General features: G+C 37.7%; 1 protein-coding gene across 2 annotated transcripts; it reads left to right on the forward strand.

Moving 5' to 3' along the window:
- The first annotated feature begins 623 nt into the window (after positions 1–623).
- Positions 624–15,158, forward strand: nxph2a (neurexophilin 2a). Of its 2 annotated transcripts, XM_079428510.1 has the most exons (3): positions 624–994; positions 1,095–1,243; positions 12,030–15,158. In XM_079428510.1, exons 2-3 carry the CDS (start codon positions 1,199–1,201, stop codon positions 12,786–12,788), a joined length of 804 nt encoding a protein of 267 aa, XP_079284636.1. In that variant the 5' UTR covers positions 624–994; positions 1,095–1,198; the 3' UTR covers positions 12,789–15,158. The 2 variants fall into 2 exon arrangements, with proteins under 2 accessions (XP_079284636.1, XP_079284635.1); XM_079428509.1 differs by lacking the exons at positions 624–994; positions 1,095–1,243 and adding an exon at positions 6,980–7,322 and having other exon boundaries at positions 12,030–14,980.
- The last annotated feature ends 3,151 nt before the right edge of the window (positions 15,159–18,309 follow it).

Here is an 18,309-nt window from a genome sequence, read left to right on the forward strand (position 1 = left end):
CTGAATTTAGGGGGGAAACAACACATTTGCATGTTTAAAGTCCAGTATCACTAAATGGCCACATTAATATGCATGTAAACAAATTCAATATTTTAATATATTTTCTTTTTCTTTGCGTTTTTATATCAGTATAACGTATGTTAAACAGTAAGGGAAAAATATGGTAGCAACATTTTACAACACTCTACCCTATAAGTGAAAATGATACGTTATTACAGCCCTATAAATAATTTGGAGTCATGTTAAACACGCGGTGGCGCTATTGACACATTTATCCATGTTGACTGCATTGAATCGCACTGCTCACAGTTGAAGTGTACAGTAACTCCAGAAGCATTTCTCTGTTGTTTTGCACTATATTTCACCTCCGGTAAAACGACTCAATCCTCAACCCAGTCTGCTTTCCTCTAATGCTATTAATGCTGCAGCTTCAGAAACATATTCAATAAATAACAAACCTATTAAACTGCAAACTTGCTAGAATTAGGCTACAGTATAGATCAGCCACTTTGTTCGTCACCTCAACTTTAAAAACATGCTAATTTATTAGATATGCTGTCATTATGTTAATCTGTCTTTCTAAAACCCTCAGCTCAGATAAAGACAAGAAAAAGCAGACACGTGTCCACAATGGGTTAATCATCTGACGACCCTCGCACACTTCAAAGAGGGATTCACACCAGCACACACTCACAAATCAAACTACAGGCGAACAAACTAAGAGACTGAGCTTTTGGTAAAAGATCGACTCTACTTTGAGGCTGTATACAACTTTAATCAGAACAGACGGCCATAAACAGGAAGACTGCATCACTCAGAAGTCATCGCGCTATTGAACAGTCGCTCGGACTCTACTCTTCAATAAAAACCTGTTTGAAAAGCAGCCTTTGCTGTCCCGAGCACATTAATCAATCTCACTGACGCCTTCGGGACCTTCTCCAGCTGTGCCGTCATAAACCCCGCAGGTTACCGTCACTTTTCACCATGATCAAGGGTAAGCTAACACTTTGCTTTATGGAGTCTGATGCCATTCAACTCTTCAGACTATACTCTTCTGATAAACGCATTCAATGTCGTGTCATTTTCTAATTCAGGTAACGTTAGTTGAGAGCAATGGCACCTTCTTGTAAACCCTGTGAACTGGATATTTGCTTCTCTCAGCTCGAGTAAGAGTCAAAGACAGTTTTCTGTATTCAAGATGCAGATTCTTTCAGCTGTTTTGCTGCTGTTCTGTTTGCACAAGGTGAGTACCATTCTGTCCATTTACACATATATATATGAAAACTGCATTCAGTTATGTTTAAACTTTGAGCAATGCACATTTAGTGTAGAACACGTGTCTATTTTAGGGAAACTAGTTCATTAAAATAAAATAATAGTATAGTATAATTCTGGTGAATCAGTCAATCATGTCTTTTAAATGTATTTTATTTGCTTTTCTTGGTAGAATTTATCAACTTTTTATTTCTCATGCATTCTGCCGCATTAAAATTCAGATATTGGAATGAAATAACAGCATACTTTTAATGAATCCAAAGGGTTTGTTATAGCTGATGTGATTTATTTAGTTTTTTAAATGTGCAATACCACCAGATCCACTAAGGAAACTAACTGAAGCAAGGATTTAATTTAGAATGATTTAACTTTATGACTTTAGAAATGTTGAATTTAGGACCATGCTACGTTAAATCCCTCAGAAAATGCTTTCAGGAAAGAACAAAAAAGCAGGTCAAATATTGGAAGAAGTATTCTTTATAGATGTTCAAAATGCAAGTGTGGATGGATAGCAGATCAAACTAAATAAGTGCAATATTACAGGTAGCTTATAAACCATCTCAATTGAGTATATAAGTATTAAATCTTCTATTTATGGAGATAAATCAAATATGTGCATTATTCCTTTTTTCCATACGTCTTATTAAAAAATAGATTTTGATTAAAATGCACATTTGTTTTTTTTTTGTATAAAACTCTTATAGTCATACAGAAAATTTCCAAATCACCAGCATCACAGAACTGCATACACATGTAATTTTCAGTTAGATGTATTTATGAAGCCCGACCTTGCACATAATTACTTTTAAGATTTGGCTGTCCACTGCACTCTTGAGAAACAGTACCTGTGGGAATGGCTTCTGTCTATGAGTACATCCACTTTTGTACAATCCTCTGAAGGCAGTGTCCCGATGGATTAGAGTCCCTACAGTCTCTCTCTCTCTCTCTCTCTAACACACACACACACACACACACACACACACACACACACACACACACACACACACACACACACAGTGATTCAAATACTGTAGAAGTAGCCCAGCATCTGTGTTGCTCCCTGGGGACAGATAAGAGGGTCAGAGCCTTCACACTATAACTATTCATTCCATGACATCTGCTGCAGTCAACCTCTGAGAGCAGGACGGAGAACAATGTGATCAGCACTAAATCCACTTGAGCACAACCCCACGACTCTATTGTTTAGACACATTTCCTTTCATTCCTCATCTTTGTATAATGATTATTCTCTGCATGGCTGAAGTTCAACACAGTTGGCCAGAGCGCCGCTCTCTTTAACACTCCCTCTGGAGCCCGTCGTTGTGCTTTGCTCTTGTTCATGCATAAGAAGCATAACAGCCATCAATATCTGCTCAAGTTTTTACAGAGCGCCACTTTGTTGTTTGACAGAAGATGATTGAGGAAGGTGGTGTGTAATGTCCATACAACTGACTCCAGCAGCACACAGATGTTTGTTCGACTGAGAAACACTGACATGATGTTGGTCAGTAAGAATGGCACGTACATGTCTGTAATTTTGATGAAGTCCTCACAGTTATTTAGTCGGAAACTCTGCATCAGCCGAAATCTTAACTCAGAGGGCACGTTTGAGTACGCAGACTTAAATGGTTTATGGAGAGCAAACTTAAAGCTGGAATAATGATTCGCAGATCGCGAGGTCGTCCAGCTCTCCCGCTGTCTTTGTGCACAATTAGCTTTGATTTCATTATTTATTTACTGGAGGAAAACTAGCGGTGGAGAATTTACTAAAAATGTACAGTGCTCGGATTAGGAGCCACGCTTTAATCTTATGCCTCTGATAATGCCGCATGGCCTGATTGATTAGTTTTTCAGGAAGCTTATGTCAGAAAAACTAATCCGTCTTTGGATTGTGCCAGCCGTGTAAGGTTCTCCGCTCTGGTGCTGTATCACGGAGGCGAATTACAGAGCTGCTGGGCTGCGATAAGGCCCTCGTCTCTTTCACACACCCGTCCCCGCGGACAATAAAAACGCTGTTTATATTCTTCAGAACCTGCTGCAGCCCGAGTCTTCACATCAAGCCCTGGCTGGATTTGCCATGTGAGGAGAAAACATACATCTGGCTCTCAGGACACCAAATGAGGGGAAAAGGAGTGCCAGAATGGAATCGTGAGATGTGTCTGTAGGTCCAGTAACCCAGAGATTCCTGCGAGAGAGATTACATGAGGATTTCAGCCAGTGCGTCTGTAAATATGAGCGTTTCGCACTAGATTGGCATTATCAGTGCTGAGCTTATACGCCAGTGATGTGTATCTGTGTCTATATTGGGGTCATTGTTGCTTTCCAGATGCCTGCCTCAGTAATCCCTCATAAACAATGTTGTCTGTGACATTTACCGCTATAAGCAGTGATGTTTGGTGGCGTGTGCTTTCTCATGTTTGCTAATTTCATGTGGAAAAAAACCGGAAATGAATGTCACACCCAAAAGCAGGTGCATTTACATTACCATCATTTTTGGTTTGCTTTGTTGTTGTTTTTATAAATTATCTACTTTTTTTTCTAGAATAAATAAGATATGACAGGCATATCAAATAGATTGGCCAGACAGAACATTCTGATACAGAGAAACATGATGATCAAAGTCTCACCACTTATTATCTTAATATACTTATTATCATTATTTGCTTCAGAGGATTGTACAAATTAGCATGCAGTGCAATTTTTGGCCCTGTGTTTAAAATAGATGTTCATAAATTAGCATTCATTTATTACTGTAGGAATCTTAAAATTAAAACGGATTACAAACATTTTTTTTGGTCATTAGTCACTTGAACTGCGTTCAGTTGCTCTGAAAGGTTTAATATTTAAAATCCTGAATATGTGTCTCACACAGTAATTTCATTTGTCGAAATTCTGACTGTTATTATTGTCATGGATGTAATGTCAGTGTCATCCATTACCTGGGATATAAAATCAATGCTTTTCCACTTATGGGCTGGAGACTGTGATGTCGGAGTGTTCCAGAGCTGAAGGACAGTATATTTCAGGCGTTTTATCATGATAGATGTGTTGTGAAGCATCTCTGTGACCCAGTGTGTTCATCAAAGGCTGGCATGTGTTTGTGCGTTAGTTATTAGTATGGTCATGTACCCACAACCTGTGGTCATTTATTTACTTCACTAATTTCTTTGCTTTGTTATACTCTTGTCAGTATTAATATCAATTTCAGACACAGAAACATACTTAAAGGTATATTATAGTTCCCAAATATGAACATTTTGCAATCATTTACTCACCTTAATGTCGTTCCAAACCTGTGTGACTTTATATCTTTTGCTGAATGGAAAATAAGGTATTTAGCTTGGACAGTGAAAACACACACACACACATTTTTAGAATACTTTTTTGCTACAAAGAAAGTCATACAGGTTTGGAACAAGGTGAGTAATGAGGACAGAATGTTTTGGGTGAACTATCCTTTAAGTGTGCATTTAGTGTGTTGATCATGTTATAAGGTTAAAACATTAAACTTTCAGCTATTTCACTCTGACCATATTTATTTCTTTTTAATTCATCCCTTCATCTCTTATTCTGTCGCTCTGATGTGATGTCAGCGCTCTTCAATGAAGAACCTATAATCTCTATGAGAAACCGAAAAAGACTTCTCTTTCTTTCGCTGCTGCTGTTTCATTGTCTTCAAAAGGAGACTGGCATGTCTAAGAACAGTTAGGATTCCTCCTAATCACAGAACTAAGACATCTGTACTGTCAGTTGTAACGCTGCGCTGACAGATAGGCTGCATATGCTTCACAAGCGTGATTCTCACTATTTATATTTGTATGATCTTCATCCAAAGCAAAGAGGGAAATTAAAAAGGTGAACAGAGTACCGTTGGAAACAGAACATCAGAAGTGCTCCCAATCAGGAAGTTTAAAGTGCCGCACACATTTGTTTTACTCTCCAGTGCTGTTTCTGCGTGTGAAACGTGTGATCATTGCTGTTATTCTTGCTGAGGAAATGTCAAACACATTTGTAGGAATGAAGATCAGACAGATGGGTATAATGGGATTGTAGAGGTGTTGATGGGATGATAGTTACACCAGCAGAGTGTGGAACAAAGAGCCGACAGGTATTGAAGGGGAAAAGCACAAGAATCACTCCTCATCTAACAGTCCTGGTCTTGTTAACAAATGATGTACCGTATAACACAATAACACCTTGTCTGACTCCATTGTATTGGCCCTGGATGCTTTTTCACATATTTTTCAGCAGCTTGATCCCACAGTTGACTTATATTTAGAGCATGTTAATGCATACAATTAATTAGACAAGTTTAAAGCTGTTAACGCATTTATATAATTTGTTATTATAATGGTTTCATTCTGTTAACATCAAATGCATGCCCTGTCCCAGCAATGCTTCACACAAAACCTGATTTAGGCAGTCCCAAATAAGACAAATAATTGGTTAATAATCACTTAATTTCCTGTTGGTTGTCCTATAATAATAATTAAATATGATTGACATGCAAAAAGCACTGATGAAAAAAGGACAGGCTGGTTTTTATATGATAAGGACTGAGATTTAGTATGTGCGTGGGTAATATGGGCATTTTATGTCAATTCTTAAGAAGGAACTACATGTGATAACGTTTGCTAAAGAAAAATATTATATTATAAGCAATGGACCGCCCTATTATCCCCAACATATGTTTGAAGGCCTCTCCCCATAGGGTTTCTCTGGTACATTTTCTTTTTAAATTTACAGACATTAGGAATGTAGGAATGTCCATAGATAAACAAAACTTACTAAAATAATTTTCATTATTTTTCATAAATTTTATAATCACAATGCCAAGAGCTAAATATTCTTCAGGGATCCCGCTCTTTTTAACCAGCCAATATCAATTTTACTGTATATGACTTTTCCAGATGTTTGTGATTTGCTTATGTATTCAGGTATGTATATATTTTACACACAATTTCTATCCAATACAATATTTTGGAGTTAACTAAAAATATATATCTATCTATATATTTTTTTTATAAAAATGCCCTTGACATTTCTATTAATTTATTGACTTTCCAGGTCTAGAAATAACACTTTTTAAAATTAGGCTACCTCATGCAGACCATGGGAACCCTGGTTCTTTAAATAAGTCGTTTAGGGAGTAAATTAAATAAGAAACATCTTGGTTTAGCTCATTTTACAGCTTGTTTTGTCATATTGAGGCCAGTTTGGGAGTTTTCTGATGTCCCCTAGTGGCCCCCGGACCCCTGGTTATGAACCTCTGCTTTATGACACTTAGTTGCTGTTACTAAAAATATTAAATCTATACATTCATGAGATATATTTTTTAAGTTATACATTTATGATGCATAACCGCAATATGACCCTCTTACCAGAGAAATTAAGCAGGGAAAATGAGAGAAAAATACAACTGGCACATGTGTAGGTCTTCTAATCCTTCTTTTTTTTTTTTTTACTTTATCGTTTTTATAGAGCATGAGTTTCGAAATGTGCAGAATTTACACCTTTAATGCAGAGTTCCATACAACTGTTCAAGCATGCATTTCATTGGCCTCGCATCACTTTAATTGCAAGTCATTGAAAGCGACCGTACCTCTGATTGGCTACAGCTCTGACTGGATGATTTAAGGGTCCGGTGACTGAGGCAGCCATGCATGAGCGTTCGGCACTGTAAGGGTCAGGTGCTGATGACAGGGGGGATTATATGGCATTAGACATGCAGCACAGCGTACAGTGCTACAGCGATCAGTCCCGGCTGAGGCTGAGGATTTCTCTCTTTGATCCTCTCCACTGAACACCTGCCATTTGTTAGCAGCCTGGCTCTTGATTAAGAGTGATGGGTTTCGGGTGTTTCACCCATCAGGGTAGCAATCTATTCTGTGGCCGTGTGTAGACTCAGGCCCCCACCTGCCTCCTCAGACCTTTGGGGCCTTCTCTTGAAACTGCTCTTCGTGTGAATCATTACAAATGAAATGCCATGTAACACCACACAGGAGAAACAGTGGGGGAGACGAAGAGCAAGAGAGAGAGAGACAAAGGTAGGAGTAAAATGACAGAGACTTTGGGGAGGAACAGTGGGCCGGACAGGTGTAATGGAGAGGCAGCTGCTGCCATGTTCAGTGCTCTACAACAAGAAACTGCAGTTTGGTTGAATTATGGGTGATTTGTCTAAAACAAATGCCCTTTTATGTGTTTAGTGTAATAGACAATTTGGCCTGGATGTTGTGTATTTAATGACAGTGTGCTAAGGTGTTCTTTTGTTTGAGAACATCAGAGAGTAAGTTTAGGAGATCTCAGATAGTCGACCTGCTTAAGTGTACTGTGCATGCTAATGACACACACAAATCATTCATGTCCCGATCCAATCCCCCCCAATCTCACTTCACTTTTTTTGTCTGCTCTTTACTATTCTATACAGTTAAGACAAAAAGCCTATAAAATATATAAAAATTAAATTAAAATGTGAAAGTTATTATACTGGAAATTATGCATTATAACAATAATATCTTAAAGGAATAATTCACCTAGAAATTAATATGCTGTCATCATTGAATGATCCGTGAGTCAAACCAAACCTGTTTTCTGTAATTTGTTTGTGAATCACAAATATTTTCACAGCTCTAATAGTGATGTCTTTCAAGCCCCCACAAAAGACAGGCATGCATACATTAATCCATAATAATAATAATAGAATAATGAATGAATGAGTAACTATATTCCACTTCTGGAGTCATTCAATAGTGCAAGGAACGGACTTAAATGTGTTTTCATCTAGATTTAAAATGGCAATTATTTTCTTGACACAAACATGAACTTGATTTGAGCTTTGTTCGAGGGAACTGTTGTCATTAAATGATGACTTACAGTAGACTTCTATTTCTCATACAAAACTAATTAAGCATGCATCGTTAGTTCTGGCAGGTCACGTGAGTCAGGCTTGCATCGGCTGACTCTCAGTTGATCACATGTAACTACAACACCTATCACGGCATTCCTATACAAGCTCTATTTAGTATTATTCGGCAGCTTTTTCGCTAGCTCTGGAGCAAATGACCCTCCTCCATCCCCAACTCCTCCTTTCGCCAGTAAGGACTTAGCTTTCTGATATCCCTTGTTGAATCAGACTCCTTTATCATGAATAATGTGTTACACTTAAATATCATTAAGTACATTAATGATATCTGCTGTGATTTGTTCTGTTTACCCTACGGGGGTTATTATTTCTGCTTTTATTCATGACAGGCTGCATGGATGGGTAGAGGGTTTTTGCCCAGAACAGAACCATACCGCCAAACCAAACTGTAGTAAACTCTCAAAATAAGGTACAAATCACAGCTGCACTACTATGCTGAACAAACAGTCTCTGGGGCTGAGAAATAGGGAGACAGCACAAGAAAGAGAAATGGACGGAAAATGACAAGAAGGTGCAGGTCTGACATCCAAAAAGATTCATGCCCTGGGGCTGGAGAGCCATCACAGCCATCAGAGGTGTGCTACAGCCAGACGAAGCAAATGCATTTTAACAGCATCCTCATCCATGATCCGCCACTGAGATGTCCCTGGCTTCTTAATAACTTTCTAGAGGGCTAGTTCTGGTCACCACGGCAATTACCTTTATGTCAAGCCGTAAAAGATATGTCCACCCCAGGGACTGGCAGACAGCTTGCTCCATAATGCTCATTACAGATGAACGTCTAGACTGATTCTTCTCTCACTTTGTGGATGTCATATTATGATGCTGTCGCTAGGCCAGCTGTGGGTGACTGACACATTGTACAGTACATTATCAAATTACAGATATCAGATTTTTAAACCATTTAATTTCTTTGATGGCATAGATTGGTCAGACTATATATGCTGATATCTATGTATACATGTTTTTTTTATTTATATATACACATACACACTACTCTTAAAAGGTTTGAGGTCAGTAAGAATTTTATTTTAGATAAATGAATACTCATGCATTAAAGTGTATTGTTTTACTGTATTATTTTGATCAATGGAGAGTATAAGAGAGTTTTCAGAAACAAACTTACAGATCCCAAACTTTTCAATGGTAGCATATATAAATATTTTTTTTTATATAAATTTAAATAAAACGTACACACAAACACACATTCTGTATGTATATTTCTACTATAGATTGGTTATAGAATGTCAAATCTATTGTTGTGGAATGTAGGAGGACTGTTTGGAGTCTCTTTTAGTCTAATATTTTATGTGAATATTTGAGAGAAAAAAAATCAAGTGACATATATATATATATATATATATATATATATATATATATATATATATATATATATATATATATATTGGTTAAAGGAAAATGGTTAGGTTTAAAATTTGAAACCATTACAACTATTGTATATAAACTGTTAAAAATGAAGCCAGACTGTATCTGGAGAGCTTCAGGTTGTCAAATGTTTCCTGGTCATAGTTAATATAATAAACTGCGGTAATTCTGATAGAAGACTTGTGTGAACCTGAGAGGAAGTATGCTATTTGTGTAAGCATAAGTCCTTCCCTTGAGTCAGATATCAAACATATTACCAAAATACATGTAGAATTACTGCCACCCTACCTGTAGGAAAGAGAGAGAGTATGAGTGAGGTAGAGAGAGAGTATGAGTGAGGTAGAGAGAGAGTATGAGTGAGGTAGAGAGGGAAAGGACTGGGACCGATTGTCAGCACAACCTTTTTCCTCTCAAGGCAGTAAAGCGTTTTATTTTGCCTGTGATCCCTCTACTTGCCACAGCAATTTCCCCAGTTGTTCATCATCCTTTAACTGCTTCCACATTAGCATTATCATCTCCTTCCTGCTTCACCTGAAGTTGTCTCTCACCACAATTTCTCTAAATGTGAATGGTATTCATCTTCCCTTGTCAAGTCATTGAGGCCTGCCAAATGAAAAATGAAGCGGCTCGCAACGAAGAGCGAGAACAGAGATATGAGCGATCTAGTTTAGTGAACATCGTACAAGACCAGGGGGACTCAAAAGTGAATAAATGTTTCATCAAAGACAATTCTTTCTTCTCATTTCCATTGAGGGTTATCTTCAATCTTTGTTCAGTGGACTCTCAGACGATGCTGAAAAAGTTTCACCTGCAGCCCATAAATTAATTACGGAAATGTACACTGCATTCTTTCTCTCTCTGTCTTTACGTGGAGGTATTGTCTTAATTAAGTTTTGTGAAGAATGATAGATGAACAGCCCCCCCAATCCATGGGAGACCCATTGATTTCACATTATACAGGGAACTTTCAAATTACTGGCTGTTTGCATCATTTATAATGTTGTGCATGATGTTCTCAAGCTGTTGCGTTATTTGTCAACAACATTTTGCACCCGTTTTAAAGTTTACTCAGACAATCGGAAATGTTAGTTTGTTCACGAAAGATTTTTAGCCATATTCGATAAAGCACAGCCTCTGAAACACTGATACGCTCCGGACCGTTTTAGATGGAAATGTCTTCATGAATGTAGTCCTTTGCTGACTGAGTTTTCATCCGCTGCTGTTAAGCTTACAGCAAAATTAGTAATTATAGAGAAAATACAGGGTTGCTCGTCTGTGCGATTTCAAACAGCCCTACTTTCACATCTGCTTCAGCAAATGATCCTCTCAGCCGTGCCTCAGGATGGCAGCCTGCGCTAATTACCAGCAAAACTAGTTTGGCTTATTTCTACAAATTATTAAGACTTTATCTTAAGTGGACCAGAACTCAATCCTGGAGCAAAAAGGTTATTTGGCACATAGGATCAGCACTGCAGTGTATTGCAGAAATGTTTACCCTTTGCACATCATCTGGATGTTTTTTTAAACACTAAGGGTACAAATATATAACCAAGACAGTCGTCACATAGAACTATTCATCATTCCTGTTTAATGCAACCTAAATTATTGGGCAAAGATAAGAGCTGTGCTAATATTCCAGCAGCATGGCCGTGACACTGCTTTTATAAAACAGCTGTAGAGAAAATCATGAAGGTAAAATTGAGTAACTTATATTTTAGACCCAATATTGACAGCTGTGATGTCTATTTTTACCTCCAGCAGAGAGAATAACTGTGGAAGCAACATCCATACTTCAGCTCTGAGCAACACAGCAGTGTTGTTTTGGTCCTGAATGAATGTGTTTCTGAACGAGTCACGAATGATTCAGCGACTCACTCTCATAGACAGACACTTGATTTATTACTAAATAAATCGGTTGAATGAACGCTTCACTGACTCACTCATAATGACTAATGATTTTGGAATATCATACTAGCAAGATAATTAAGATAATTAAATTGTAAAATAGAAATAGCTTTTCCAGACTCAGACAGACATTGTTCCTGAAAGAATCAGTGTTTTGAACGAACGAGTTGATTCATTCATAAAGACTTATGCGTAACTCATAAACCTTTAAAGACAGACTGTGAGCTACAGGGTTGTTAATTGATGGCATATGCATTTGTTGAAGAACAGAAAAAAGATCTGCACACTGTTAATCTCCCTTTATTCAAAAACGTGTGTTTGCCTGACAAAGGTCTTTGACCGAAACTTTTTTTTAATAAAGGGAGATTAACAGTGTGCAGATCTTTTTTCTATTTTTTCAAAATAATTCTGGAACCAAGGCCAAGGAAAGTGGGCATGCAGTATTGCACTTTACTGTATAATGTATAGGCTATAGGTGTTGTATATGATCCTGCATATAATATTATGGATTCTCATGTTTGTGCGTTTGTGCTTTTCGCAGTGTTGTTGGAAGGTCACATGCAGAAGAGCCCATATTCCAGAGGTGGGGGTCGTGGACTGGGGGGAGGCTGAAAACGAGGAGCATCCCTCCCCCAAAAGCGCCAGCCCCCGCGTTCTCAACCCCCTGCGCCTATTCGTCCGGGGATCCCCTGGGTTCAAGAGCAACAGGAGGGAGATTACATATTTGGAAAACATGGAGGACTCTTGGGACTGGTTATCTAACCAGACAGATGTCAGAGAGGCGCAGAGCAGGACTAAACGCAGACCCATCGTGAAAACGGGCAAGTTTAAAAAAATGTTCGGCTGGGGAGACTTCAACTCCAACATCAAAACTGTGAAACTCAATCTCCTCATTACAGGCAAGATAGTGGACCACGGCAACGGCACGTTCAGCGTTTATTTCCGCCACAATTCAACGGGTCTGGGGAACGTCTCCGTAAGCCTGGTGCCGCCTTCCAAGGTGGTGGAGTTTGAGATCGCCCAGCAGTCCACCCTGGAGACCAAAGACTCGAAATCTTTCAACTGTCGTATCGAGTACCAGAAAACAGACCGCAGCAAAAAGACTTCACACTGTAGCTATGACCCGTCCAACACGTGTTACCAAGAATCCACCCAGAGCCACGTGTCCTGGCTCTGCTCGAAGCCATTCAAAGTCATATGCATCTACATCGCCTTCTACAGCACTGACTATAAACTGGTGCAGAAAATCTGCCCCGATTACAACTATCACAGTGACACGCCATACTCATCCACGGGTTAGGATCCAGTCCATCCTGGACAGTGAGAACGGTCAGCCTCATTCTCACATGTGTTTCATCTGATTTAGAAGCACCTCTGGCATTGGCCTATTGTGATACGGCAGAATAACTGATCAGCGCTTTTGTTTTTTGGCTTTAAACGTCTCACATCCATCCCTCGCATGGTTCGAGTTCCACCGGGAATATGTTTTCTGACTATCTTTCGCTACTTGTCAAGCTAATAAAGCACAGACCTAAAGAGGATAGATTATACGTGAAACACCTTTGTATTGTGAGGTTTGTGTGTGTTTTATTGAGCAGTGTGGCCTCTAAATAGTTTGAAGCATTCATGCAGTTGTCAAGATAAGTGCGAACGGGTTAAATCATTCAGCAAAGACATCACTTACAAATTACTCTTAGTTATTTCGCATTTCACAAAAGATCTATGTGTGAATTGAGATTTGTGTATAATTTGCCATGTCTCACGAGAGCACAATTCATTGGACAGGTGGATTTAGTGAATCTGGCAGCCGGTTAACAACCCTTTGTCATGGTCTCGCCACATTTCCAGGCTCTAATTAACATTAATTATAGTGGGAAATTTCACTTACAAACCATGACAGAGGGGCCCGGAGCCAAAAACTGAAATTTAGCATGTCAGTCATGTAGCAAACCTCTATTCAAGCAAGTGACTTTGGACTGGAATCAGACTCTTTCGTGTCCTCTGTTCCTGGAAAAGTGAAAATGTGTCAGGAGTAAATACAGACATTTATGCAAACGCAAATGAGGGTAATTTAATACAGTATGAAAGGCTACCTTGTATTGAGTCTTTCATCATTTAAAACAGTACATGGAGATCATTTGAAGGAACTGTTGTTGCTTTCACATTATAGTCTAAATGTCAGTGTGTCACAATGAACCAGCTGAAATGCCATAGTCTGATAATCAGAACTGGAATTCTCAGGTTCTGTGTGTGTGTGTGTGTATTTGTGTGTGTGTGTCTGTGTGCATATGTGTGTGTGCGTATGTGTGCGTGTGTGTATGTGTGTGTGTGCGTATGTGTGTGTGTGTGTGTGCGTGTGTGTGCATGTGTCAGATTATGGCCGTTTATTTCATTTTTCCCATATCAAGGGTGACTGATCTGGATCACAGTTCTGCTCGAAATGAAAAATCAGATGATAATTAATTGTACTGATACTCTAATTGTCTTGCCACATGAACATTCACATCAAGTACATGTTGATACAAAGATAGCTGTTTAGAATTGTATTTAGTTTATAATCCTGTGTGCAATTTTGTGAATAGTGTATAAATGTGAAATGTATAAAACCGTGTGTATTTTGCCTTTAAAAGATTTGTTTCTTTAATCTATCAATCCAGCATTAACAGTTTTCCTACTTCTGGTGTTTGACCGTTATATCAAGTAGATATAGATTTGAGTCATCTAGCTTGTCATGGCTTTTATTTTTCAGCAAAATGTACGCTTTATGTTTGTCGTCAATATCTGTACAATACAAAACACGCTCAAGGAAAATACCTGAGCTTCCAGCTTTCTTTTAACCCTCTATGGTACGCATTCCCACGGATTTGCTATGAAACTATTTTCACTCAGAAATTGCTTGTGACACATTGAATTAAATCCTTTTTAAGTAAAAAGACACACATAGTTTTGTCTTGAAAAATACTTTACGGTGTGGATAATTTATCTGATTATTAAATTCATGTTTCTTTTATAAATTGTTGCACACCTTTGTACTTAAATATTTCTCTAAAAACATGAATTCTTCAATAAAGCAGTTTATAGAGCACTTCCATGTGCCTCCATGTGGCTTAACAAAATATATATTGCTGGCTTCTTTTTAAAATGTCCTTTTATTTCAAACATTGTCATAGTTAATGTTTCCAGTGAAGGAAGAAGGATGCTGCCATATAACAGAACTGCACCATAGAGGGTTAATGTATTGCTTTTATTTAGTGTGACTGTCACAGATGTAAACATGAAGCATATCCAGACAGTTTAATGTGAGATTTGTAGTGAAACATCTGCATATCTGCCGTCGTTTTTATGACCGCATAAAACACTGATTCTTCAGTCAGTAAAATATCTTGCAAAATCACACGACCTCTGGATAAAAACATTACATCCTGTGCTATGTGTTTCATTTCGTCGAGCTCTAATACATGATCATATTCAATAAAAAGCTTTCTGATGTATAGACCCGTGTTACATCAGTTTGTGTGCATATGAGAACGATGCACTCTTCCTCAAACGTTAACCTTCTGTTTCTTTCAGAATGGATTGTCATGTTTTTGGCTTCCAACATAGACGGCCTCCCACCATCCGATTCACACAGAAGAAAAGAAAAGAACAAAACTGAATTGTCCTATGATGGAAAGAACAACTGTATGAATCCGCAACGTCTCATTAGCTCAGTGGTGCACTTCAAAACGGTCTTCCAGACAGACAGGAGTTGGAGAGAGCTTTTCTAATAGTGAGATGTTATCAGAGTTCCCTAGGAGCCGCAGGAAACGGTCAGCATGAAGCGGCATGTTGGCACGGGGAAAACATGTGTGTTTGATAGCTCGGATTACAGACTGCATGCTGTTTGCTTTAATTAGCCCTGATTTCCCCATCATGGAGGGTGAGAGCAAGACGTTGCAACTGCTGCAGAGATCACAATGGACGCGGTACCACGACATCGATGCCGTTACAATTGTGCTAATGCGTTTTAGTGTTTAGAATAACACCGCAATGTTTCATCAATCACAAAATGACTATTATGTTTAGCAAAATGCAATTTGCAGTTGAGCTCGATGGCCGGTTGTTCTTATATTGTTCTTTTGGCCCATTTCATCACCTCTTTTCACCTTCTTGAAATGTGTTAAACACAAATAACCAAACCCAAATGTCAAAACATTAGTCATTTTGCAGGTGACATTTCACTTCTTGCTGAACATAATAACTATAACAAACTCCTCAGGATCAGATCATTAAGTAAAGCACTACCCTTACTGGAAAAAAAAACCTTATTTATATAATAAGCCATATATAATTGTATTCTTAGATATTTATACATGTGCCAAAAAAAGAGAGGAAAAAATGACTATCGATTAGTGGGAAACTGAAGATTTAGAGACTACAGTAAAAATTATATTTAATGTACATGTAATATATATATAGTGCTGGTCAAATGATTCATCGCATCCAAAATAAGTTTGTTTACATAATATGTGTACTGTGTATATGTATTATATAAATAGACACACATGCATGTAACTGTATATATTTAAGAAAAATGTTATGTTTGTATATTAAATATATTTACATATAAATTAAATTATATGAATATAAATATATAGATGTAAATACATGTAAACATTTTCTAAATATATAGTGTATGTATTTATATATACATTATACACAGCACACATTATGTAGACAAAAACTTTTATTTTGGATGCGACTAATTGTTTGACAGCAATAATATATATATATATATATATATATAAATCAACCCCTGTGAATTTTAAGTTTAACCATCAGAGTCTGTAATACATATAAAAAGGTCAACAAAACTGCATGGAGTCATTAAGATTTTAATCTGGAACATGTTCATTTTTTGTTTTTCAATTCTTCTTACAAAATGTCCTTACCGCAATGTTACAACAATGTTCATTATATACATTTTTCTTTTTTAATTTTTCAATAGCTTTTTCAAATTTTGTGCAGTTTTGTAAATACTGATATTAAAAATAATACACAAAATAGGGGATTTCATGGTTTTCTCTGTCATGTAAAATTTAGACCGTATTAGATGTCACTTGTTTCCATACACACTAAAGATAACATACTTAGCTTTTAATGACAGATGTTGCCATTTCAATGTGTAAATCATCTCAACTTGAGTGTTAAAATATATTTTGTTTTATAAAAATAAAAATATGAAAAATAAATAAAATAAAGCAGCGCTGCAGTAATTTAAACAGGCACATTTAGTTGAAAAAAAAAATCAATTATCAGTAAATAATAGTAAAAAATAAATAAGATGCTGTAAATTAAATTAGCTTATTTTACACATCTCAACACCGTGACCAGATTTGTGGGACATGAACAAAAAAGGTGTTTGGCCCTATAAATGCTTTATAATTTTAAATTATATCACATTAATCATTCATTATATTTTTTGTAAAGGTGTGTAATCACACTGTGAATATCTTTATAAAGCATCATATGACAAATTAAAAGGGAAGGGAAGTGATGTGTGGCCTAGTATGGTGTATAAAATAAATATAAATACAAATAAAGCAGATAAACCATTCAAAATTTCAGTAAGATTTACAGGTACATCTAAAAAAAAAAATGAATATCATGAAAAAGTTCATGTTTTCTTGTAACTTATTTCAAAAAGTGAAACATTCATATATTTTAGATTCATTACATGTAAAGTAAAACATTTCAAAAGTTATTTTGTTTTAATTTTGATGATTAGAGCTTACAGCAAAAAATCAGTATCTCAAAATATTACAATATTTATATTTGAGAATAATGGAGAAGATTGCTGACTTGGCAATGATCCAGAAGATGAACATTGACGCCCTCCACAAAGAGGGTAAGACACAGAGGGTCATTACTGAAAGCTGTGGCTGTTTACAGAGTGCTGTATCAAAGCATATTAAATGCAAAGTTGACTGGAAGGAAGAATTTGGGTAGGAAAAGGTGCACAAGCAACAGGGATGACCTCAAGCTTGAGAATACTGTCCAGCAAAGCTGATTCAAACACTTGTGAGAGCTTCACAAGGAGTGGACTGAAGCTGGAGTCAGTGCATCAAGAGTCTCCACGCTCAGACGTCTTCAGGAAAAGAGCTACCAAGCCACTTCTGAACCAGAGACAACGTCAGAAGCATCTTACCTGGGCTGTGGAGAAAAAGAACTGGACTGTTGCTCAGTGCTCCAAAGTCATCTTTTCAGATGAAAGTAAATTTTGCATTTCATTTGGAAATCAAGGTCCCAGAGTCTGGAGGAAGAGTGGAGAGGCACAGAATCCATGTTGCTTGAAGTCCAGTGTGAAGTTTCCAGAGTCAGTGATGATTTGGGCTGCATGTCATCTGCTGGTGTTGGTCCACTGTGTTTTCTGAAGTCCACAGTCAACACAGCCATCTACCAGGAAATTTTAGAGCACTTCATGCTTCCTTCTGCTGACAAGCTTTATGGAGATGCTGATTTCATTTTCCAGCAGGACTCGGCTCCTGCCCACACTGCCAAAGGTAGCTGAAGCTGGTTCAATGACCATGGTGTTACGGTGCTTGATTGGCCAGCAAACTGGCCTGACCTGAACCCCATAAAGAATCTGTGGGCTATTATCAAGAGGAAGATGAGACACCAGACCCAACAATGCAGATGACCTGAAGGCCGCTATCAAAGCAGCCTGGGCTTCCATTACACCTGAGCAGTGCCACAGGCTGATCGACTCCATGCCACGCCGCATTGATGCAGTAATTCATGCAAAAGGAGCCCCAACCAAGTATTGAGTGCATAGAAATTAA

Source organism: Barbus barbus (genome assembly GCF_936440315.1).
Source record: "Barbus barbus genome assembly, chromosome: 11".
Classification (NCBI taxonomy): Eukaryota; Metazoa; Chordata; class Actinopteri; order Cypriniformes; family Cyprinidae; genus Barbus; species Barbus barbus.

Coding starts and splice junctions, on each gene's coding strand:
- nxph2a (XM_079428509.1), top strand. CDS start 7,257: ATGCCATGTAACACCACACAGGAGAAACAGTGGGGGAGACGAAGAGCA. Junction 7,323..12,029: donor CAAGAGAGAGAGAGACAAAG/GTAGGAGTAAAA, acceptor TGCTTTTCGCAG/TGTTGTTGGAAGGTCACATG.